General features: G+C 45.5%; 1 protein-coding gene across 3 annotated transcripts in view; it reads right to left on the bottom strand.

The window, feature by feature from the left end:
- The window catches only part of ephb3a (eph receptor B3a), a 36,664-nt gene extending 12,069 nt beyond the window's left edge, over window positions 1-24,595 (bottom strand). Inside the window, exons 1-11 of one of the 3 annotated variants that reach the window (XM_039602792.1) lie at window positions 24,017-24,595; window positions 18,286-18,350; window positions 15,476-16,148; window positions 13,110-13,265; window positions 9,444-9,779; window positions 8,581-8,705; window positions 3,532-3,688; window positions 3,237-3,345; window positions 2,868-2,920; window positions 1,174-1,296; window positions 239-945 (exon numbers count right to left, since the gene is read on the bottom strand). In XM_039602792.1, coding sequence (XP_039458726.1) covers window positions 239-945; window positions 1,174-1,296; window positions 2,868-2,920; window positions 3,237-3,345; window positions 3,532-3,688; window positions 8,581-8,705; window positions 9,444-9,779; window positions 13,110-13,265; window positions 15,476-16,148; window positions 18,286-18,350; window positions 24,017-24,080 — 2,568 coding nt within the window. In that variant the 5' untranslated portion in view covers window positions 24,081-24,595. The remainder of the gene's footprint in view (window positions 1-238; window positions 946-1,173; window positions 1,297-2,867; window positions 2,921-3,236; window positions 3,346-3,531; window positions 3,689-8,580; window positions 8,706-9,443; window positions 9,780-13,109; window positions 13,266-15,475; window positions 16,149-18,285; window positions 18,351-24,016) is intronic. The other 2 variants (XM_039602793.1, XM_031740017.2) reach the window with 2 other exon arrangements.
- Window positions 24,596-25,251: the final 656 nt, after the last annotated feature.

Below are 25,251 nucleotides of genomic sequence, written 5' to 3'. Positions count from 1 at the left end.
ACACTATGCTTGTCTCCAGGCGTTATATTGCGCATTTAATCTCTATCACTCAGCAAGTAAAGAGCCTCGGGGTGTTTTACAGAGAGTAAAACATTCTGATAACCCAGAGGTATCGTGAATGACTGTCTGTGTGTGTGTGTGTGTGTGTGTGTGTGTTCCTCTCAGCTTTGATGCAAACAGAAAGCAATCTTTTTTCTGTCAGAGGTGTTGGGCGGCGCACGCCTCCTGCCAAGCTTACCCTGAGGAAGGAATCGAGCGCGCCGTTCTCCATGAATTCGGTGATGATGAGGACGGGGCAGCTTCGCGTCAGGACGCCCTCCAGACGGATCACGTTGGGGTGGTCGAACTGACCCATGATGGAGGCCTCGGCGAGGAAGTCCCGCCTCTGGCGCTCGGTGTAGCCGGCTTTCAGCGTCTTGATCGCCACCACCATCTCCCTGCGCCCGGCCTGCTTGAGACGCCCGCGGCACACCTCGCCAAATTCACCTAGAGCGAGGAGAACGAGGTGGCGAGAGGAGGGGGTGGGGGGGTGATGGAGGTGGGCAGGGGTTGAGTGAGCAGAGGAATGAAGGGGGAGGAGGGGTGGCGGGAAAGAGAGCGTCAGGGAGAGTGCGGGGAGAGGGAGCGTTACTGGTCGGACTCGGGGGTGAGTTGAGGGTCGACTTCGACTGCGGGAGAGAATTAGAAAAGAGAAGAGGAAAAGACGGGGGTCGCTAGGGGGGTCAGGGGTCGAAGATGTTGGGGAGAGAGGGAGTGACTGGTATAGATCGAGTGTGCAACCTGGGAGGGGTGCAGGGAGACAGAGGGTGGGCGAGGTACTTGAGGGTTTTGCATTTGGTGCCTGAGTACGAATGTTTACAAGGGAAGGAAAGACAGAGAAGACAGGAAGGTTGAACGAGCGGGAGCAGACTGTCATCTGAGGTGAAGTTAGGACACAACATGCTGCTGGAAAGACAAGAAAGAAAGAAATAAAGGAAGGAGGGGGGGAGAGCTACAGAGAAGTCCTTCCCACCCACAGCTCTCATGTGCACTCTGAATCCTAACCTTGCTCTCCCACAGAGGACTCTCTAACAGAGCAGAGCCCGGCCTTGATGGCATACTCTTGCTCAAATAAATGTTTAATAAAGGTAAATTATTCTGTCCACTTGGACGAAAAACAGCAGGGTTCTTCACCTGCGCCGATGACTTCTTCTATTTTTACACAGGAGATGTCTATTTCTTTGGCAAACTCATGGACTGCGTCATTGGGGTCCTCGTAGGTGAAAGGGTCGATGTACACTTTGACCCCCGGAGAAACTAAAAAATAGAGAAAAATGGAAAAAAATCAGCATCTTTAATGTCTTTCATATGAGTTCATCTATTAAAAGCAAAGCTTTGAATACGGCAACGGCTGAATAATATGAGTGAAATCAATGCTGCAGTATAAATAAGACATGTTCCTAGCTATGCTGTATTTGATCCATGGATAGCAAAGCCAGACGATTAATCCACACTGATTTATCTCAACAACTTTGTGGTGAACTGCTATGAGATTCAGCAGAGACATTTATGTAATGAAAAGGATAAATCTTAATCCTAAAGATCGGTCCGACTTTTCATCTGATGCACGAGTGGACATTTTTTACAGACATTTAATAAGTGAATCAAAATATGGCTACAGTGAAAAGATTTCTAACGTACAAAAACAGAACATAAGATATAAAACACAGAAAAATGCACTTAACTCCTACATGAACACTTACACTGATGTTGGACATTGTAGGCATCTGCAAAACTGTGAGTTAATCCCAGGATCAGGTCAAAATTTAAGGCCTAATTGTGTAATTTCCTTGTCGACACATACAAGGTTTTAATAATCACACCACATCTTATCTTCGAGACCTTATAGTGCCATCCTGAGAGCACTTCTCTCTCAGACTGAAGGTTTGCTTGTGGTTCCTACGGCATTTAAAAGAAGATTGGGAGGCAGAGCCACCACCACCGCATCGGCATTTAATAATTAGCTATTACTCATCTCTGGCTCTCTTCCACAGCGTGTTTTTTTATCCTGTTTTCCTTCACTCATCCCCAACTGGTCACGGCAGATGTATGCTGGACGTTTTCTTCCTTTAAAAAGGGAGTTTTTCCTTCCCACAGTTGCCAAGTGCCGGCTCATAAGGCATCATATGATTTGGGGGGTCTTTACTTTCTAATATAAAGCACCTTGAGGGCGACTGCTGTTGTGATTTGGTAAAATTGAATCACTGAGTTTAGTTTATAATAGCTGCAAGTGACACTATTGTGCTCAGACAGAGACTCGCAGCACAGCAGTAGATTCTTAGTCCTGTTCTCCTACTGAGAGCTCTTCGATTAAGATCTGTGTAGTGAGGCTGATGTTTTGCATTAGAATCTATCAAACCTATCAAAACAAAAATATAGTTAACTAACAATTCATTTTGCTTTATTTTTGGCCTTTAATTGACAGCATCCAGTCCACAGGCAGACAGAAAAGTGGAGAGAGCTTGAATCACATTGGGGAGCTTGCAATTCATGCCATGTGTGTCTCAGGGGGAACCAAACAAATGACTTTCCGCAGACTGAAATTTCATCAAGCAAAGACCTCGGAAAAATGTTGCATTAACAAATATTTTACATTTCAGTGTGTGGGCAGCCCCTCCTCGTCCAGTGTGGAATTAATTCCCCGCTGCGCACGTATCTACTTCAACTCAGATGATCCGTGTGCTCGGACCTCCTCTGAGACAACAGGGAAATGTTTTCCTGCCTCAAACAGGTGATTGGATAATTGATTGAATCAGTGGGCTAACTGTGCTGGCATGAGCAAAAGTAGCACAGAGGAGATGGTTTCCAAGCTCAGCACATAAACTTACTGTATTGCTGCAGTTTCTCAGTGTACTCCAGCTCTGACCCGCTGCGCTGCTTCCTGTAAACAAGAAGCACATGAGAAAAGTCACATTGACATAATCAGCCCTGGCCAGCTTTCCAGGTACAGTGAATCAAGCTAACGTCTAACTCCGCTATCAGATAATCACAGGCTGAGGAGGAAACTCCTGGCAGCACATCTGCTTTTTCTTTTTTCTTCCCCTCTTTCGGAGCTGATTTGTGGAGCTAAGGTAGCAGCTAACAGTTTACACCCTCTGAGAGCATGTTAAAATTTAATGAGCGTCTTTGTTCAAAGTCTAACAGACAAAGTGAAAACATGTAGTTCAGCTTGTCGGTAATGAAAATCAAACACTTACTTAAGGCAGACAACAGCGATAACCACCAAGGCAACAATGACCACCAGACCTGCGGACGCCGAGCCGATGATGAGAGGCAGCTGGTCCTGCACGGACTTCTGAGGGTCACCTGGGCCACGGAGACACACAAATGAATGCATAACAGCAGAGAGATTAAAAGGTGGCTCGCGCTGTATGCATAATGGCTACCAATTAAGGCAGCCATATAAACTATCAAGTCTGAACCCTCATTAAGAGAACCGTTGCAGCAGATCATCAGGAACAGGCGGTAAAGTGGGAGAGAACGAGTCCGTACTGTGGAGGCTGGTGCTGAAGTCCATGGGGTTGCTGTAGCGTCCATACCCAGCAACGGTGCGTGCTCTGACCTGCACCACGTAGGGCGTGGCAGCCCGCAGCCCCTCCACCTTGGCTGAGCTGTGCTGGGAAGTTACGGTGTGTGACATTGCCTGGCCCTGAAGGAAAAATATAAATATTAAATATTAGAGCAGCAGGGTTATGCGTGTCCATCTTTCTATCCTCGCTTAGCTTCACAAACTAATATCATACTTTTAAAAATGGCATATCATAATCTTCTTCTTAAGGATTAAAGGATGAATTCATTATTCATGGATGTGCCAGTCCTTCTTTTTATTTTAACAGACTAACAAGTTTTGCTCTTGCTGCTTTCTTTAGTCTATTACAGGCGTGGCAAACATATGGCACGGGGGCCAGAATTGGCCCGGCGAAGCCTCCGATCCGGTCCGCTGGAGAATGTGAAGGAGGACATACGAATTGTGGACTTTTGACTCATACATTTCATGGCTTGTAAAATGAGTTTGACATCCCTGGTCTGACCAGCTGGTTTTTTACTGCTAATAAATGAGCCATTGCTAGCTGAAGATTGGCAATTTTCTTCTAGCTTTAGTGTTATAGACCCTTTTACAGTTTGTAAACAGTGATGACGTAGGCAGTAAAAGAGTCTGTAGTTCTTTTTAGTATATAACATTATCCTGGAAGTGTCACTTGTGACCACAGTACTTGGTGTTTAACAAAAATTGCTGTTATGTTTTAAATTCAGACGATAAGAGTTCTTTAAAACAAATGCAGCTGAAGATGAACTCATAAAGAATCAAAGCTGTGCTGATATGCAGTGTAGCAGGAGTACGTCTTAAAATTTTAAAATGACTTAGCATTTTTCTCCCCTGGCTCCTTTATCTGGAAGTCAGCAGATTTTATTTTTTTTATTGGGCTTTGTCGGTGAGACGACTGAAATAAGGTCTGCAGTTAATGCAAGCTTTAGTGATAGTCTTGTAGTTTTGTACTACAGTTTTTGTACTACAACATAGAAAAATCCAAGTTAATACCCCTCTTGTGTATTCTGAAAATGTAACCAACCCAAGCCAACACAGAGGAGCCAAAAACTACAGCTTCTTTAATGGCCATTTGAGGCTTGCTGTAAAAGTGAATCAATCCCCATAGACACCCATGTTAAAATGTCCAACTTTACAGCATTAAAAACACATGTTTACAGCCTGGCATAAAAAAAAAAACAGTTTGGGCCTCTGTGGATAGTTTCCCTCTTCGTTATAACTGTATCCACCTGAATACTGGAGTTGCACTAATACAGTTTATAGATGCAGCTGCTGACCAAGCTTGTTAGTGTTTGCACTGTTAGCACTGTTAGAACTATATCATCTAAATATTGAGGTTTTGGAGACACATGACCTCTAACAACGTAACTTTAACCGGACTGTCATTTGGACAATGCAGGGTCAAGTGAACAAGGCCCAGTCACGCAGGCCTACAGGCTGGTCAATGACAAACACTTGTGTATGACTAGGTGGAAAAAGCCTCCTTGTGATTTCTTTGGTCACTACTATGTTGCTGCAGTCGTAGTTAAAAATTAAAGCGACAGACGTGTACAAACTTCTCTCTGAGCTGTAGAGAGACTGTGAAAAGAGCAACACAACACATAAGCAGCAAATTGCAGGCTGCACTGATGAAGCACAACTTTTACCTAAAAAGTGAAATAAATTTTGTGATTTGCATCGTGCTTTTTCTCGTTTTACTGCTGCTGTTAATGATTAAAGCAATTGCTAGAAGATTTTTTGTGAAGAATCTCCTTTTCAATCAATTTCAACCTCCAGGACAGGGGCGCCACCAAGGGGGTTTCAGGGGGGCACTGGTCATCCCCCCACAATTCTCCTGTCTGTCCAGGAAGGCTGCTGGCAGATTTTTCCATATGTTTTTTTGGTTTTTGTATCACATCCAGGGTTTGGGTGTGACGCATTGGAAAGTAATTTAAGCTTGATTTAGACTTCTGTGGGAAATCTTCATCCTATCTTAAAAGACTGGAAGTCCCTCTTAACACTTACACTGCACCTTCCATGTAACTTGTCTCCCACGAAATGTAACTACATGCCAGGTGAAAGCTGCTCAGAAAGACTTGAACGGCGGAGATTTCCGGTCTTATGTTTCAGTAAGAAACCTACGTCAGTTATTGTTCAGAGAAGAGGAAACTATCGATTTACAGCTTTTGAGGAATGAAGGACATTACTTTTATTATTTATTGCATGAAGTGACAACATCGTGATGGTGAAATGCAAACTGTAACCCAGACAGCAACAAACGCTAACACGACATCGACTCCTTGGAAGCGTGTGCACAGAGAGTAAGCTAACACAAAGCTAGCCAAGAACCCATAATGATGTTAAAGCTGAGTGAGTGCTGATCCCAGTCCAGCAGCCAGTCCCTGAACTTCAACAGGTAACAAAGGCGGTGATGAGCAGTCAGGTTTCCAGCACTGTAGCCTTCATTTCTCCTTATAGAGAGTTCTAAAGTAGAACAATTGTGGAGATCCCTTAAAAGTCTCTTAGGGTTAGAGTTCAACTTTGCTTTGTGTTGTTAGTTTTTGTTCATGCATAAAAACTAAAAGAAAATTAATGTCTCTTTATTAGGATGGGGATTTGTGTTGCTGTGTGGAGGTGTAGCCTCAGGTTTTTATGTGGTAATTATGTGATAATGCATTTTAGGTTATTACATGGATTAATGTGGTAGATTTAAGTAGTGTAACAAATTACTTTCTCCAACAAGTAATTAGATAGCACAAAGCATTACTTTTAAGAAATGTAATGAGTCATGAGTAATACACTACTACCCCAACAACGGAATACATGTACCAGGATAAAGTATTTAAAATACAAAATATGAGTAACTGTATTCCGCTACAGTTACCATTTAAAAAGGTGGTATTCAGGATACAGTTACTTTGTTGAAATTAATGGATTACACTGTGGTCTTTTCTTGTTTCATATATTAGCCTATGCCCTCTCTATTTTTGGTAATTCCACGCCGGTGAAAACCCAAACAAAACACGCATTAAGAGGCTCTAATGCCTGTGTCTCAATCTCGCGGCCCATGTCACCTCTACTTGCAGCCCGCATAATGATGTGAAAAAATATTTTTAAAAATTATTGTTCAAAAAATTATTTAATATAAAGGCAATAGGCAGAGTGTTACAGGCATAGCCCTAAAGAATGTAGCCTCATGGGCAGTGTAGCCCAGTTGTAAGTAAGCTATTAAGACTCGACTGTACACTGTGTTCGTGTTTTTCTGCAAAACAATGATTTCCGTTGGAGCAGCCTTTCAACGCCTCTCTCTTGCTAGAAAGTATATCCGGACAACAAAGTGAAGCTAGTTTTCGGCTACGAGCCCGACACGGACCCCGACGTATTACCAGAGGTCCCTTTACTACGGTTCGGAGCCGCTGACCTTTTTTATATACGCACAGAATAGTTTTCTATACAAGATCGCTGCAAAAAGTGCTGCCTTACCTAATGTCCACCTTACTGTTACTCATTTTATAAGATTTAAACATTTTGGTATTGGTATCACGAGTAACCTTCAGTAATAGTAATAAATCACACAGGAATAATACATTCATGTAGTTGTAAAAAGCTTGATAATATATTAAGTACTCCAAAGTATTCAGAATACGTTAGTCTCATTGAGAAACGTAACGAAATACGTTACAAAATACATTTTGGGGCATGTATTCTGTAATCTGTAGTGGAATACATTTTAAAAGTAACTTTCCCAACACTGAATACTGGTCACGTTGAATATGGTGGATAATTTTGGACAAAAAGCCAGCATGACAGCAGCTAACACACTTGCTGAAGCTTCAAAATATGGAGCACAGGACAAACAAGTAACATCACGGTGCTGCGCCCATCACATGTCTGAGAGTAAACATCTACCAACAAGTGAGACTCAAGATGTTTTAACACAGGAGATTAGGGGTAGTATGTTTATAACATTAGCTAATTCAATTTTTGCTTCAAAAATAATAAAAGTTGTGTTCATTTATAAAGATGATCTTGCTGAACAAAAAATAACAGGCAGCACACATCTTTAATTCATTGTTTGAAATTTTCCAGTTTAGCCAAAAAAAGCTGTGGGAAATGGCTACTGTGGCTAATGGTGCTACTATTAGCAAACTAGCTATTGTTAGCAAACGCCACGGATGAAGTTCACAGCTCTAACTGAGCTTCTGTTACAATACAGTTTAGTATTTACTCTAACTGAAGGGTGAAGGCAGTGTTCAGCATTAGCACAGAAAAAAATAAAAGCTGCACTTTAGAAATGACACTTTTAAATCACCGATTTAGTTTACTGATGCACAGCAGCTGACTAAGTAATATGCTAACTATGGCTAACACTCCTAGCACCTACTGGATCCTTTTTTCAACTAAAGATTTATTCCTATGCATATAAAAGTTCTGAAGCTCAATCATTTCTACATTCAGAGCCGTCCAGAAAAATATTGGACCTGCCTCAACTTTTCCCACAATTGAATGTGAAGTCATCCAGCAAAGCTAATCAAATACATGCAAATTACTTTGTGTACATGAATGGAGTAATTCTAACATTTGCATGACAATTGCAGAGATGGAGGTTTAAACGACAGAGAGATGATGCTGCTGTGAAATATTCATGAAATTCTCCCTGTCAGGCTTAGAAACGCTCCGTGGTGTTTTTGCCTGTAAAGCTTTAAAAATAATGGGCCTGGTACCAAAAGCTGGACTTAGCAGAGCCATTGCAGAGCTTTATTCTTTTAATATAGGGGTGGCTGTATACTCGGATGTTTAGCCATCCGAGTTTATAAAAAGGCCCTAGGGAATTTGATCAATGCAAGAGATGCAGCATCTCCACAACCAGTTGCTGAGTTTGCATAAACGCTTATAATATAAACATCCACCTCCATCGCAGTATTACACCAGTGTCCAAAATATAATCTTGGTCAGAGTAAATAAGACACCCACTATGACCTACATAAGGCAGCAGCTATAAAGGCAGAGCTTACCCTCTCGTGGTATTTAATCTCATAGTCCAGGATGACTCCATTGGGTTTCTCCGGGGGCAGCCACGACAGGCTGAGCGTGTCTGAGGTGGAGCGCATTAGATGGACAGTTGGCACTGCTGAAGGTGCTGTGGGTGGACATCAGAGAGAACAGTATATTATTACACTGGTACTGGAAAGTGTGCTCATATCCAAGTTGGCGGGTCCTCACAGTAAGTTGCCAAGATTTTTCCTCTTCTGAAGTCACAAACCATCCAAGTAAGATAATTATTATTCAAAATTCTTCAACCTGAACGGTTAAAGAACAGAGGGACGCGATTCACCTTCACCGCTCTGCAGTTTATTGATTTGTGAGGCCTGAAGAAGACTCAACTGACAGCCATTGTCCTGGGCCCATAAACTGCAGTAAGGTGGATTAAGTGCAGGTTAACTGGGAAAGTAATTACAGTGTGTGAAAAGCGCTCAGCAGTTTGGTTGATGATGACACTGCAAATATTAAGTGGAGATGCTGAAAGGTGACATTGGCAGTGATGTAACGTAAGACGCCTGGTTGACAGTGGGCTGAATGCTGACGCTGGAGATATAGTGTACATTTTACATTTTATCTGCCTTTTCCTGTAACACCCTCTGAGCTCCTGCTCAGTCTGTCCATCTGTCGCTTTCAATGAGCTTGTTCAGCAATGTTTACTCTTGGTGTTAGCACCGCTCTGTATGCTAAAAGCTCATTAAGACACTCATAGACATTGACTGAACGTGGGATTCACTAACCAGCCTGTTTCATCGTGATGCTAAGTGGTATTGATTGAAGCTACTCTATGAATGAACTTGTGGAAACATCCAGTGTCACTGACAGATGTTCTACTAACCGGCTTGGTTGGTGGTGATGTTGACTATGGAGTATCTGGGTGGGGTGGCGTTTTTCCCGGAAACCCCGTTGACAGCTTGCACCTCGAAGCTGTAGCGGGTGTGAGCCTGCAGGTTCCTCACCACCACCTTCCTCTGCCTCAGCCCCAGCCGGCGTGGAGCAATGTCCACGTTGTCGTCGCAGCGCGTGCACGGGCTCCGGTCTCGGAGGCATTTCTTGCACACGACATTATAGACGAGGTCACTCCGCCCACCCGTGTCCTCGGGCTCCTCCCACTCCAAGGACAGAGAGGTCTCATTCACGCTGGATATGACGTTGCGAGGTGCCGAGGGGATCGCTGCACAAACACAGACGTGCACGTAGGTGTTAAAACAGGTGGGCAGGCAGAGAATAAAAACACACAGTGAGGCTTTAGTCATGCTCCCTATGCAATGCTGGCATTATCCTCCCCAGTGGTGTAAAAATCCTTTAATATCTCAGGAAGAAGTTGTGCTGTTAAGTGTACTGAAACAGACAACATGTAAAGAGAACAGGATGGAGAAAAGGGTGCGATTCATAATTAAATCAACACAAGCAGAAAACCAGCAGCCCTGTAGTACATTCCTATGCATAACCACTCTCGGTGCTTATGGAACTTAGCTAATCTACTCTTGATAGAAATTCATGTTCTCGTGCCAGTATGACCCAAGGCCACCGCAATTCAATAAGCAGTGCTACGTTTTTGATTCAAGAGCCTTTGAAACCTGGATAAAGTATGATAAACGTGGAGGGAGGCAACACAGATTGGTTCAACAGACGTGCTTTTCATCCTGTTACAGGGAGAGAAGAGAAGCGCTCTGCCTCTAAGCTTCCAGCAGGCAGAAAGTCTAACCTGTCTCACAGCAGAAAGAGAGCGAAGAGGGGGGGTCTCTCTCAAGCTATCAGCTCTGAAACCGCCTGTCCACGGACTTCAGCTCCTCAGCCGGCTCGCCCTGAGCTGGGTTTCACTCACCCTGTCCTTTCTAATTAGGCAGGCACAGTTCAGAGTGGAGGCTCTTTTAATTGGACACCCATCTAAAACACACGCTGAGTCCAAGCTGCCGGCCATTGACTGGCTGAGCCTCTCTTGTGCAACTCACACAGCTTCCAACACAAAGCGCAGGCTGCCTGGCACAAGCCCTGACAGACCGCAGGGACAGAACTGTCAGGCCTGTGTGTTTGTGTGTGTTTGCATGTTTAGTCGAAGGCGGTGTTTGTGTCCCTGCCCGCCTGCCTGCACACACTGGTCAGTGTCAGAGTCCACAGTGTTCCTGTGACGAGGATCTGGGGGAGACAGCTGCGGGCCGTGTGTGTCACTTAACGTAGCGAAAGGCCTCTGGGGCCTGACTTTACACGGTCAAGGCAGCACATGTCGCTCTCCATTAGCACGACCGGGGCTGCGGCTCCTCGCCGAGGCCCTTCCATGCAGAACAAGCACCGACACCGCGGTCAGCACCAGACCGGATTAGTTACCACCAAACTACTGTTAAATTTGAAATGCTGACAGACGCGTGTTTGCCATTTTAAAGTCAAACTGAATTTTGAGCATTGTGTATTCGGCTTCACGGCCTAGAAAGAGAAAATGTGTGACATTTGAGAGCCCTGACGATTTTACTGATGCGTTACCAAGTGGAGCTTTTTATCGACCTGTACATTGTTGACACATTCTTTTTTCATAATTTCAGCACATGACATAATGTTGCTTTACTATTCTACTACATTGCTACCAAGCTAGGCCCACCTGCTGCTACTTTCCACTCAGAAAGTGAGTTGGTCCTGGTATTATTTCAATTTTATTGAGGGAGAACTGAATAAAGATCGTCCCCACTAACTTGAATACACATTGCTTGCCTGGTGCAAAAAGGAGAGCCCCAAAAGTAACCCAGCTTCCAGCTCTGCTTCCATTTGTGTTTCCCCCAATGGCTCCGCCCTTGTGTTCCCACTCCAACTATGAAGACTTTGTGGTCACATGACTGCTAACCATGTGATCTTAAATCGTCTGCCATTTAAGACATATGAAAAACCCCAGTCTAACATTCCTATTAAACCAGCAACCATCTTGGCGAATGGTTGCTGGAAGGCACTGTGAAACTGATAAAGTCTCAGTCACACGGGATTAGAGACCGTTCAATGACCCCCTGAACCACTGATCACTAGGAAAAATGTCTTCCTCAAGCAGCTGGCGAAAACCTCTAGGCAAATGCTTTGGTGACTAGCAGACTGCTGCAGTCACCTGTAGTTTGCATGGAGGACGCCAACTTGTCTCCTATTCCCAAAGCAGCATTTAAAACAGTGACAAATGCAACGTGAAACAGAAGCTGTTTACCTTCAAAGTAAAAGCTGCACCTTTTAAAAGGCCTCGGCTGCAACGCTGAGCACAACTTTTACTTTGATGATGATAATGAACGTTCTTCTGTTTCTGGTTAGTACTGAACTTTTCAATGCCTTTCATGTAAACTACGGATGGCCGCAGCGAGCTGCTGTCGACTGACTTAAGCAAGCATAAGGAGGTTTTTGGTGCAGCGTCAATGTTTGCAACTTGCGATTTTACTCATTGACTGCCAGCAGCATCCAGGAACCACTTCACTATCGGTCAGTAAATATAAGTTTTTCTTTTCCTGACTGGTGGTTGTATCGCGCACAGCACAGTGGACAACTCCTGCGTCACGAGAAATCTGAACACACTGCAGTTCAGCAACATTAAAAATCCCCTTTCCATGCCAGTGGAAGATTTAAAAAACAAAGAATATGCTTCTCAGATTTTTAAAAATCTTGTCACAAAGCAGGGTGTTGCGCTGTAACCAGGTCTCTTGATGCAATTATGTTTGAAACCCAGCACTGGGATTTGCCTTGAAGGCAGTAGAAGCCCTAGCACTGGGTGATAGAGGCAGTTCGGTTAAGGAAAAATGCAACCCGACAGGTTGCCAAGTGTTTGCTGAAGCTTGCCGGCTGCTGCTAAGTGAAACCAGTGCTGAAGCCAGACGTGGTTTGTATGGGAGACCCCGAGTTGTCTGCAAACAACCTGCAACTTGATCAGGTTTGGCTGCAGGAAACTGGAAACAGAAACCTTCAACTTCAAAGTAAAAAATAATTTTGAAATTTGCACTTTTAAGGCAAAACCTTTAACTGGCTTCACCATTTCTCTTTCTGCTGCGGTATTAACCACCAACTAAAACCAAACACAATCACGTGATTTGAGAAAAAAACATGTTAACATAGTCCAGTATTACAATCATGACAAATCGACACTGAAGTGTGCAGACAAGCTGTGCAGTTTCGTGTGCCGTTCTGCTAAAACAGAACCCAAAATTTAATCATTTCAAGCAGCATCAATCTAAAAAGTGACAAAGTGTGCAGAAGCACACAGCAGCGAAAACGGCAGAATCCTAGCATCTGCCCCCAAGCTGGTTTTAAGCCTATTTACATACATTGCTCCAATGAAGTGACACTTTCATCAGAGTGAAAAATTTACACCCCACAGGGAGCACTAGTGTATTGGGCACAATCACTACTTCTCTTTTCTTTTTGGTATGAACAGATTAAAATGAAGCCCCTACAAACAAGTCAAAACAAACACCAAAGATATGCAGCGCGCGCATATTCCAAATTCAGACTATTTTTCCAGTCTGTGCAGCGGAGAGTGACTTACTGGTGCAGGCAGAGTCAGGGGGGTCGCTGTCAGCGCGGTAGAAGCCATTCTGGCACGGACAGATACTGGCTCCTCGTGCACTGGTGCGACTGTTGGCTGGGCAGGGAGCGCAAGATCCCTCTCCGAATTTGGATTTGAAGGTCCCGGGGATGCACGCTGGATGAGTGGGCGAGAAAAATGAAAAGGACAATAAGAACAAAAGCAAATATATATATATATATATATGTATGTATATATATATATATATATATATATATGTATACATATGTATATATATATATATATATATATATGTATATATAAATAAATAAAAAAAGGAACAAAAAATAAAAAAAGGAACAAAAAATTAAAAAAAACATGCTGGGCTGTCACTTATCTACAAGACCAGCGGCTGTCACATCTGTCACAGAACAAAGTACCTGTGAAGCAGCAGCAAAGCTCAATATTTATGGAGGAAGCGCTGATACGTACGTGAGAAATGACGAACACTTAAGCACGAGGGCTTATCTATACATTTGCATCTGCTCTTTCATTTTCACTCTCTCGGCTAGGTGACATTAATCGCCCTAAAAAGAGAGTCGGCATGACAGCAAAGTTTCATGTTGAAGAGGAGGAAAAAGGGAGGATAAAGATGAAGACCGACTGCTGACAGGAGATTGCTGTTGTCAGACAAACAGGGATGGAGAATGCTTCTGAGAAAAGGGATACACCCTAAACCCATCAATCAGTGTCTGCTCAGTCCTCGGTCCTCCGAATCCGCGCCGCTGAATACAAACAAGGCCTCCACGCGCGTGCGGAACGGCTCCGTAATAAGCCAATAAATCAATCCGAATGATCAGAGCAGACGCGAATAAGCCGAGCGGAGTTATTAGGAAAGTATACAAAAAGTACGGTTATCTCAGACGATGTGTCCAAAGCGATTCGTTTGAATTCCAGAGCGTCACGCTGAAGGTTGCGTGATATCAAGTCTTAAGGATAAAACCAGCATAAGCCGAGACTAAAGAAGGATTCAGATAAAGGGGATTAGCAGCAAAAGGTCCGGATATATCAGCCGCCGGAGCCCCCCTTGTTTTACTGTTTGCCACATTCCTAACCGGTGCTGTAAAAGTGGCGGTCTCTGGCAAACATCTGTCGTGTCAGCATGAGGGCTCCGACAGGAGGGAGAGTCTGTGATTAACTAGTTGGGTTAAGTGGTCTCTCGTTTTGAACAAGTTCCACCCTAATTCCCCAACAATGACACTTTTAGGAAAAATCAGCGCAGCTAATGACACCGCAACGGCGCTGTGCAATAAAAAGCCAAAGACGAGACGAAAATGTGTGTTTTTTTTAAACTTTCACAATCCGAAGAGACCTTAAGGCTCTACAGTCTGTGATCTGATTTATTCTTTCTTGTGTTAAGGGCTGCATTGTCATCTTCTTGTATTTGTTTGTTTTCCCCCACTCCTTTTCGAGAGGGTGCTGAATCACCCGGCGCTCTTTTCTCCAATCCATTAACCTCTTTGGAGGGCACCATGATTTTCCAGTTTTTGATACACTTAATGTTTCCCTCTCCCCGCTCTTATTGTGCCTCATCCCCCTCTTCTTTTCTCTTCTTCCCCTCCTCCTCCTCCTCCTCCTCCTCTCCATCTCATCCTGTGTTTGGCTGTGAGCGAGAGGCAAGACTGAGGTAAGAAATGAAATGTCTGAGTGATTAATGTTAGCGTGGCAGTGTTGGCTCACGTTGGTCTGAATGGTGTTAATGAGTGTGGCCGCCTGTAGATTAACTAACAGGAGGCCGCGGAGGAAATTACACTTCCTCATCACAACCGCTGGCTGAAGCCCTGGAGAGCTTTTTATCAGGCGCTGGCGGCAAGCTTTTAACCTTGAGCAGCCAAATGGCAACGAATGAGCTCTCAGCGAATGTTAGACACCATTTCTCACGCCCAGGTGAGAGGAAGCCTTGCTTGTCTGTCTTTGACTTCCCTGCAGCCTCCCTCCCTTTTCATTTTCTGTCCCGTTTTCTTTTTTTTGGGCACATTCAACCCTTTTTACTGTACATCGTGCTATCTCCCTTTTCTCTGTTAATATCTCTCTTCTGCGGACTCCGTCTCTCCGCCTCTATTATGCGCATTTTCCTTGCCTTTCTGTTTCTGTGCCTTCCCGCTATCTTTCTCTCCCTCCTGTCCTGCCCGCACAATATTTGTATGCGGCTCCTCTCTACAACAGCTCATTAATTCATACTCTCCTCCACCCTCCTTCACCCACCCCCTCTTTCAGGAGCCACACAATAAATGCAGGGAAGAGGGCACAGACTGAGGTGACTTGCGCCGAGCATATAAAGGAGCTTTGGTTAAATAAAAGTCGAAATGTCTGTTAAATACACGTACCCTGGCACTGAGTGCTGTCTGCGGAAGGTTCAAAGCCGGCGTTGCAGGTGCACGAGCCCACGGGAACCATCCACTCGCCGTCCCCGTTGCAGTACAGCTTCAGCGGGACGGACAGCTCCATGGCGTTGTTCACGCAGGCCCCCGGGGCAATCACCAAGGACGTGGCTTCTGCCCCCGTAGCGGTCTCGGGGAAGACGGCAAAGTTGGCAATGGTGGTGGAGCACTTCTTGAAGAAAACCCTGACTGAGATTAGAGACATGCAGGCTCCCAGGTCCTGGAAGGCCAGGTAGAAGCCTGCCTTGGAGAGGGGGCCAAAGCTGCGCACTTTGGTGTTGATCCTTCCCGCTTCCAGCAGAGAGAAACTCTCATCTGGGGCAATAGTATCCACCTTCACGTAGGGGTTCTCCCTCCACAGAGGGCTGGTGTCCGTGGCCATGTCTCCATCCGACTCATAGTAAAACAGATTAAAGGTCTCTTTGCAGGAGCCTGGGATGTTGGGGATGCTTGCACAATCGCGGACGGAGAACTTGAGCTCCACGTAGACGCGAAGCACGCCCTTGCGGGGTATATAGTCCGTCCTCAGCCAGTTGTTCTGGCTGGGCTGTTTGACATTGCACACCTGGTAGGTTCTGATTGGGCTCATGGAGTCATCGTATCCGCTGACCTCCTCCCACTGTGGAGACAACACGGAGACACTGCGATGATGGGAGGTAATGACTGTAAATACTGTGCAGAAAAGAGCGGAACGGTTTTAAGAATTAAATGAGGAGAGAAAAATCCCCGTGATTATCTAATGCTTTCTCTCAACGCAAAAACAGTTCCATTTCTCGCTCAGCACCAACCGAGCTGCGGCACAAGCTCAATTTTTAATACGCTGATAATTAATATTAAATAGTGTTAAATGCAGTGCATCCTAATGCAAACTGTTCACCCATAGAGAATGTTGGAAACAGCTAAGTGATGTCTGGCATAAACATGATTGCAGGAATATCCAACACACATTCCCACAACGTGCGTGTGCGCGTACATGTGGCCTGTGCAGAATAATTTGCAGCTAAAAAGCTTCTAATTGCATGAATCATTCAGAAAATTCTAATTATTATGGACTTTCAATAGAAAACATTTTCCCATTAAAACAAATTTCACACATTATGGCTGTTTGACGAGTTCTGATACCGATCGCGTGTCGCAGCTCAGATCATCAGCAGCATATGGGGCTCCGTCAAAGCCCAACTTCAGTAGCTATTAAACAAGGTGCAGACACACCTATAGAAGGCAGCGCTCGCATCGATGTCTGGTGCGCTGCAATCGAAACAGCCCCGAAGGAAGACTTGGTTTCTGTAACAAACCCCCCCACCACCACCTCTCCTCCATATATGTATAATGCAAACAGTGAGTTATTTATTAAAATGGCCATCTAAATGCAATGCTTTCAGTGTGATTGCACTATGGCAGCACTCTGGAGCATTTCAGGTTACACGGACTCTTATATATGTTCTCTTATGCCTGCACAAACAACACAGGAGCACATATTTGCATCTGCTTCGGTTTGCGTCCCTGCGAGTCTGATGTCTTGCTGTAGAAACAGTGATTTAGGGGCCCGGTGTGACACGGGCACCATCTATGGCTTTATGTGTTGTTAACAGTTGCGTCTCTATATGGTAACTAACATTAGCAGCTATGATAAATGTATCGGTGGGTCAATAAATTTAGTCCATTAGGAAATAACCTTGTGAGAAGTCAATTGTTTTGATTCCCCCCCCACCGCCGCCGCCGCCCCACCCTCTAATTCCACGTCGGACTGAATGCTTCGTTTCCATAACAAATGAGCGTTCCAGAAATTGATTATTTCAACCGGAGGAAAATAATGCATAACTCATCTCACGTCTCTGAGCTCCCCGCGTGCAATTTATCCCCAAACGATGAGCCCAAGAGTCAGCATTAGGCGTCGTAAATCACCGGCAACCCCGCTGATGCACTACCTGACAAATATGATAATTGCCGGGCCTCCTTGAACGTATGGGCTTGTCAGGCGTGAGGAGAGGGGCTGCCTCGCCAGTCGTGACATATGACTTCATGGATGCTGGGACATTTCAGAGCCGGCCCTTGTTTGGTGGGGTGTGGGGGGGTGGAAGAAGAAGAAGAAGGGAGCCGGGGCTGCCGGAGATCGTTTCCATGGAAACCCACCATTTCCATTGACTGACTTTGCGCTCATGTAGCGAAGACAAATTACACTGGCCGAGTGTGGGGGAGGTCTGTCAGGCTGTTAGCCCTGGGGTCAAATTCATGTTGTTTTATTTTCTCACAATTCCTATAGGGGGTATCAGCTGAAAACCTTAATTTCTGTCTGTAATACGCTCTTGGGCCCACATTATAAAAGACACAGACACATGCTTTCAGTTATCAGGCTACTCTATCCTAGAGAGAGATTCAAGGTAAAGTCTAGCTAATAGTCCTTAAACGTGGCGGGGATTTGACTCCTGTTTGTGTGCGCTTGCTCATTAGTATGTTTAAAGTGCAATATGCACAAAAAGCACAAAAAAAGATATTCCTTTGCTGAGCTTTTCACGTGGTCTGAAAACTGAAAATCTTTGATATCCTCCACACAATGTCTCACAGTGTGCTTCTCATTTGCTTTATAGAATCCGAGAAAGCAAACATACACTGCAAAAACAAAGCCATAAAGCAGCAGGAGGTGTGCTGTTCAAGGCAGACTGGGCTCTATTAACAAGCAAATGGAACAAATGCTGTTAAAGAGCGAGGAGAAAAAAACAAAAAAACAACTAAGCTAAACACATGCGCAAACTCACCCCACTCTCTGGGAATGTGGTCCAAGCCAGCTCTGTGGTAGCCCACCGACTGTCCATAAGGGTTTCTGCAAATTAAGAGTAGGAGTAAGGTTCACAAACTGGGAATTCAATGGTGTGAGGAAGGATAAAAAAACAAAAAGTGTTGCAACACTTTAAAGACCACACACACACACACAGTTCCCTGTTCTCCAGAAACGGATGCAGGTAAAAAAGACACACACACCCCCCTCGCTCCATAACCTCCACCCACATGTGTTCAATCTTTTGAAAGCTCTGACAATCGTGGCATATCTGTGCTGCTGCCTAATTAAGGCTTTCTCTGCATTTGGCACCCACAAATGCACTTCTTTCAAATATTCACTTGTGGACTAAAAGAACAAAGCCTCTTCAGGGTTTTCTTCAGAGGGGAAATATCCCAGGGGAACTGAAGAGGGGTCACATGAGCAGGAATATATTGTTCTCTGAGGCAAAAACACAAAAAACTGTGACCTCTCTCAGGTGAGCAGATGCTTACGTCACCTGGCTGTTTACAACTATGCGAAGAGGTGAGAGCCGAGCCGACAATCTTTTGGGGGGGGGAGGAGAAGTTGAGAATAAACAGCAGGATCAATGAGCTCTGTCGTCTGGCTGTCAATCACATGTTTACCTGAGTGGGGGTGATCTGCTGAGTTCATCTGATACCTCACTCACTTTTACAGCTGTGTGGCCGTGCATGCTCCCATTGTTCCTCTGCTGCTAATTACTGAAACAATTACACTTTTCTTCGCGGAGACTCAATGACACGACTCCCGCTGTGCACCATTTGCTCACAAGTTGTTGATAACAGCGCCGGAGAAGGGTGTGAGAGGCTAAAACAAATAGCGTGTCCTGTGTGGAGCAACAGTAGCACTTGGTGGCTTTGTTCCGGTGGAGCCCGCTGAAGACAGTGGTTACACCACAGTGTGTCCTTGGCTTTTGAGTGTCACTAACAAAAATAAGTTGCATTTGGGTGACTAAATCGGTCGTCCATCTGTGGCTGCTGATATGAGCCGCTGATATGAGCGATGTGCGTTCTTCAGACAAAACCACAGCGGCCTTTCTTCTTCTTTTTTTTTCAGAGCATGGGAGATAATGGACATAGATCTATACATGCAGCGGGATGGATTACTTTTGGTGGTCAATAGTGTGCCAGAGGAGATGCAAGATTACACTAGTTTTCATTCTAACTGCAGAATGAAAGACAAACAGTGATTGGTGGATATAGAAAATTTTACCTTCTAAGGTATCTCTTCTAAGAAAACAAAGAGACAATAAATGAGACGCAAAAAGGTTCTCCAAAATAAATACAGAAATAAATAAATACAGAAAACAAACAGAGAAAAATAACTTAAATTACCGTACAGGACTAATAGAAGGCTCCACAGCAGGGGGACACTTGCCCCCCCTTGCCCCCCTGTAGATCCGCCCCTGCACTGATCTGTCTTTCATGTAGTTACGTTCACATCGAGGTTAAAAAGAAGCAAACAGACGTCTCGATGTGGTGTTTCTATGTTAGGTTACGCTGGATGTGTGTGTAAATGATAACAGCCGCTTGATGTGCAGCGATAAACTGAGAGTTAAATCCTGTAAGGCTTCACTAATAAAATGCTTGAGACTGCAAAAAGTCAGTGAAGATGAAGCACGCAAGCTTAACATAAAGCTTGAAACCGGGGTGGGTGTGCTGCGTCTCAGTTTGATCTAAAGCATGATTCATGATGATTCAATGCAACCATGCATCACGATTTCCTGTAGGTCACCCGTGTGATCTGATCCAGCCACTAAGAGTTTATGTAATGAGTTTATGCTCCCTGATTGATCAGTCGCCATCTGTGATCCTCGGGACACGTAGCAGGACATTAGACACTTATGGGAGCAGCTTTCCCTTTCTGACTGGGATCCAGCTAATCCAGCCGTGTACATGTAAGACGTAACTGTGCATTAGCCGTCGCTAAACGATGGTTAATTAGGCATTCACTAATCACATAAACTCATAATGACTTGATAATTTTGAAATAATGGAGAGCAAGAGGAGTCGTGCGTCGTGCATTAGCTGAAGAATAACTAAAAGTGTTTTCCTTTACACCTCCTTTTTAATTTTATATTCTGTTACAGTGGTAGATGCTCACATTAAGCACGGCCAAAGTTCAGTGAGGTGAGCATATGTGCAGGAAATCCCTCTGAGCTATATGAACCAATCACTTTCAGATAGCTTTTTTTGGTTCTTGGCTCTCTGTGATGTCAGCAAGAAGGAATATCCCTAATATGGTTAGCACTGAAGCCCCACCCCCTTGTTATTAAACCTTCTGTATACCAGAGGCAGCCAATCAGAGGCATGCTGGCTTAAAGGGAAAGGAGCTTAAGCCTTACGTTCAGAGAAACTGAGCTGCACCAAGACCCAGAAAGAGGAAAATGAGGATTGTTTTAGAGCTAGGAGGTACTCCAACCGAGTCCAAGGATAAAGAACACGGTGCGGGAAATTAGCATAATAGGCCACATTTAAGTGTGGGATTTGTGCTTAAGCAGAATTTCTTTAATGTAGAGTACATTCAGAAATGAAAAGTAGGCTGCTAAGTTGGAATAAGCATATGAGTGGTGCTGCAATAAAGAAAAAATCATTTAATTTAAGGAGGAATAAGTGGCTGCTTCCATTTTGTGTGTGTGTGTTGACAATAGAAATCCCATTTACCTGGGCATGATAATTAATAGGTAACATTTGCGCAGAGGGCAAATGCATTCTCAGTTTTCTGAGCTTTACGTGCGAAAGGGCATGAGCGACAGCGGTTAATAACTTCACTTGTCGAGCCCGAATGCACGTTCATGTACAAGGTTGTTTTACTGATTAGCACGACTCGAGCCAGAGAGAGGAGGGACTAATCAGTGAAATCAGCGCCTGTTGTCTTTGCTTGGCTACACTCGGGCCCTCGGTGGCGCACAGCCAAGTGAGCACTGGACGGCTCGCTGCTGATCCGTGGATCCAGGCCCGTCTCCGGAGTGTCTGATCCACCCCCACACCTCCCCTTCCCCCTATCCCCTGTGCCCAGAGGCAACAGGAGACAGATCCGCTCAGCCTCAGCTAACCACAGGCTCGAGCTCATGCCTCTTTAAAACAGGCTTCACCTCACACGGCGCAACAAGCAGGGGCAGCAGGGTGACCAGCTCATATCTGTAAAAGCCCCCTCTGTGAAGGCAAGGACTGCACCCAGCTGATGTGAGACACAGAGGGGGGGTTAAGAGGGGAGTGGGTGGACCTTTGACCTCCATGTGGAGCAGGAGGAAGACAACATGTCTACCGAGATCTTAAAGACGTGGACTCCTGTGCAGTCTGGGCTCACGTGCTGCTCGAAAACACTAAAACTGCAGCGTGAACACGGTTTTCGTTCCTCACCAGAGTGTGTCAACGTCCTCCTCCTCCTCCTCATCATCATCAAGCCACTGACTCCCAGAGACTGGCTGAAAAAGATCCCATTTGTTCCACACCTCTTCCCCCTCCTCACCCCCACCCCTTCTCCTGTTAAATTTACAATGCCTCTGAGATCCCCTAACTGCTATAACTCAAATCCAGAAATCTCTTCCCCCCTCCACCGTTACCACCACCTCTCCCATAAAACTACAGCAGCAGTGGAGTCGTTCTGCCCCCAGGGGTAAGAAAAACAATGCTCTGCAGTGGGAACTTTAGAGCATCACCACCCCCGTGGCATTTGAGGCTCTTTCTTTCTCCCTTTTTTTTATTTTTTATAATCGCCAAAATGCCACACAGCTCTGCGCTCTGGGAGCTCACACACGCTGATGTTTTATTCACTTTGTATGAGCGGCCGCATCATGAAAGAGACCCCCCCTCCCTCCCTCCCTTGTACTACACAAGACACCCTCTGCCGACAAGCAAACACATGAAATATTAACAGCCCAAAACATCATCATCATCATCGTCCTCGTCAGTCGTGAAGATCTGTAAATGCTGCAGGTGTTAATAATAATAACTTCACTCACAGTGCACGTCTCTCCCTCTCTCTCACTCTCTCTCTCTACAGGCTCACAGCTGAGTGCGACGCTCAGTTTGACGCCTGATGATGAGCACCTTTTTTTGTGCCGCTGACCTAATTCAAACACACGCAGCTGCTTTTACAGGTCAACAAATAACGATTCCTGTTGACATTCGGGTGTGTAGGAAGCAGGGAAGGAAAAACAAATGTGAATGAGGCTCTCTTTTAATATGAAAATCAGCCCCCCCCCCCCGTCCTCGCTTCCAGCGTTTTGCACCGCAGCCTTGCAGGGCTGCGTTTGTAAAACGCTTTCTGAGCGCTCATCCATCTCGTTTACGAGCTTTTTTAAAAAGAGTACAGTAAACGCCGACTGTAAATGAGAGCATTAGAACGTAAAAACGTCACAGCTGGCCGAGGCTTTTACTGCAATCTGCTGGCGCGAACCGGAGATAAGTCATCCTGATCACTTTGGCAATTAAAGCGCACACTTTCAAGTTGCCAAGGTGGATCCAACAACAACAAGAGACCCCACTGTTCAAGGCACATGTAATGCCGCCCACATCATCACCACCACGACTTCTCATTTAAACCCGAGTGATGATCTGCCCTTCATGTTTACCCTCAGAGGACAAACATTAGTTAACCCCCGTGCTTTGAGTAACACTTAGTGGTCGGGCTGAGGGGGGAAAGCGGGGCTGATCACCTCGGCCTCAGAGCCCACTGGGACTCGGGGAGTGCTGCTGCCGCTGCATTGATTTACTTGCTGACACCAGAATTGATGAGGGATCAGGGGCTGGCCACGGTCCAGGAGAGGCAGATTGGACGGGGAGGGGAGAGAGGGAGGCGAGGCGAGGCAGAGCAGAGAAATGTAGCTACAGCTCAGAGAGAGGAGCCCACGGGCGAGGGAGCAAGGGAGGTGGGCGATGGTGGGCTTCTCCCCCCGGGGGATGTGGGGAGAGAGCTGGAGAGGCTCCGGGGTGGGCTCGCAGCGCACTTGTTAAGCCGCTGACCTTTAACTCACACTTGTCATCTTAAAACGTTTCACATGTGCGTCCCAGCGGCGTGGTCCGGGGGCCAGAGATTGATCCACCCCGGGACTTGTTAAAGCACCCCCGCTTAGCAGGACCCAGCCACCATGTCTACACCTCTCGCACGCATCACACGAGGAGCCCTTTCTTTTTCTCCTCCGTGGAGTCCGTCTCTAACCTCTGTGGAGTTGTGGGGGGGAAGAAAGGTGGGGCAGGTGGGCATCCTCACCGGGCTCGTGGGTGTGACAACAAGGACAATAGCAACAGGGCAGTCCTTCAGCCGCAATGGAAACACAGGGGAGTCATCACACACACACACACACACACACACACACACACACACACACACACACACACACACACACACACACACGGACTGGGGCGTTCTGATGCATGTGTGCATGAATTGCAGGCTGACGCTCAGCCCAGCAGCCCGCCTTATATTTACAGCCGTAATTACGGAACACACGAATGCCGTGTTGCATGTAATCTCTCCGGTGTAGACAGCGTGCATCACTGATGTGGTGTTCAAACTAACCTCAGCGTGATTCACACTGTCATGAAAAGGAGGCACAGTGTGTGTAATTGTGTATCCCTCTGCCTGACAATGACATGGTTCGCTGTCAGTTTATAGCGCCTACAAACAGCCCATTGTTCATCCGCGGGGAGCAAAAAAGTAGTGATGAAAAATATCAAACGACCTACCTTCTACAGCCAGGACCACAGGGACAACGAGGCTGCACACCCACAGCAAGTAATCCATTGTCATAAACCAGGCTTTTGCAACATGAATGTGTAGACCTGGAGTCCTCGGGTGGATGGATGGATGGAGACTCAACCACGGAGCACCGCAGCCGAGCTTTTTGTTCCCCTCCACATTCTCATGTCTTCAGTTGTGATGAGGGCTCTCGCCGCCCCATTCAACCCAAATCCTCAAAAAGAACAAGCGGTAGCCGAGCGCGTCTGTATGTTTGCATTCACCCAGCTCCCCAGATCCTCCCCGGAGTGTAGTTGTGGATGCGGTGCTTACAGGAGCGATACGCTGCGCCCTTTTCTCAGTCTCATTCTCTTTATCTTTCTCTGACTTTACCGACACGGAGCCTCGGTCCGGGGCGCATCTCTGTGCTGCTGCCCCCCGCGGGAGAAGAGGGTGGAAGCCCGGAGTGTGAAGCGCTCTCCGCCCACAGAGGAATCTGTGAAGTCCGCTCTGACCAACTCCGTGCGGCTGTTGCTCCTCTGTGAGGGATGTGCGTCGGAATGGCAACACTGGGGCACAGACACACACACACACACACACACACACACACACACACACACACACACACACAGAGGGGGGCTGGGAGCTCGAGGCGGCGTCAAGGCAGACGCCGTGAACCCCCAGCTTCCTGTAGGCACTTTCAAAACAAAAGCATGTTATTAAAGACAACTGGATAGATAGAAACAGCGATAGATCGATCAAAAGATCGAAAGGGAAAGGGAAATTGCTGTGTTACTGCAGCAGGATAAAGAATAAAAATAGTACACTCTACAATAAACAACAAATAAATAACACAAAATAAATTATTATTATTATTGTTGTTGTTGTTATTGTTATTATTATTATTTTTATTATCAAAGAAGCAGTAAAAGTGGTGATGTGGTGTGTTATTACCAATAAAAATTCATGAATTTGTAGTTTATTTTATATCATGTAGTTAGTTACTATTTTGAAGTCCACAACCTGTGTTCACAAAACTTTATTTATTTATTTAATAAAGCCACTTTTATTCCTCCATGGTCTAGTACTTATTACAGTTCCCTTATATATCACCGGTCACCAGTTCAAGACTAAAAGGAGGAACGAACCCTACCTCAGTGGACACAGTACTCCCAGTAAAGCCTGGGTAAGTGGGAGGGGTTGTATCTAATATAAAATGTATGTTAAATTAAATATGCTGATC

This window comes from Oreochromis aureus, linkage group 18, assembly GCF_013358895.1.
Source record: "Oreochromis aureus strain Israel breed Guangdong linkage group 18, ZZ_aureus, whole genome shotgun sequence".
NCBI lineage: Eukaryota > Metazoa > Chordata > Actinopteri > Cichliformes > Cichlidae > Oreochromis > Oreochromis aureus.
This window is presented reverse-complemented; position numbering and strand designations above follow the sequence as displayed.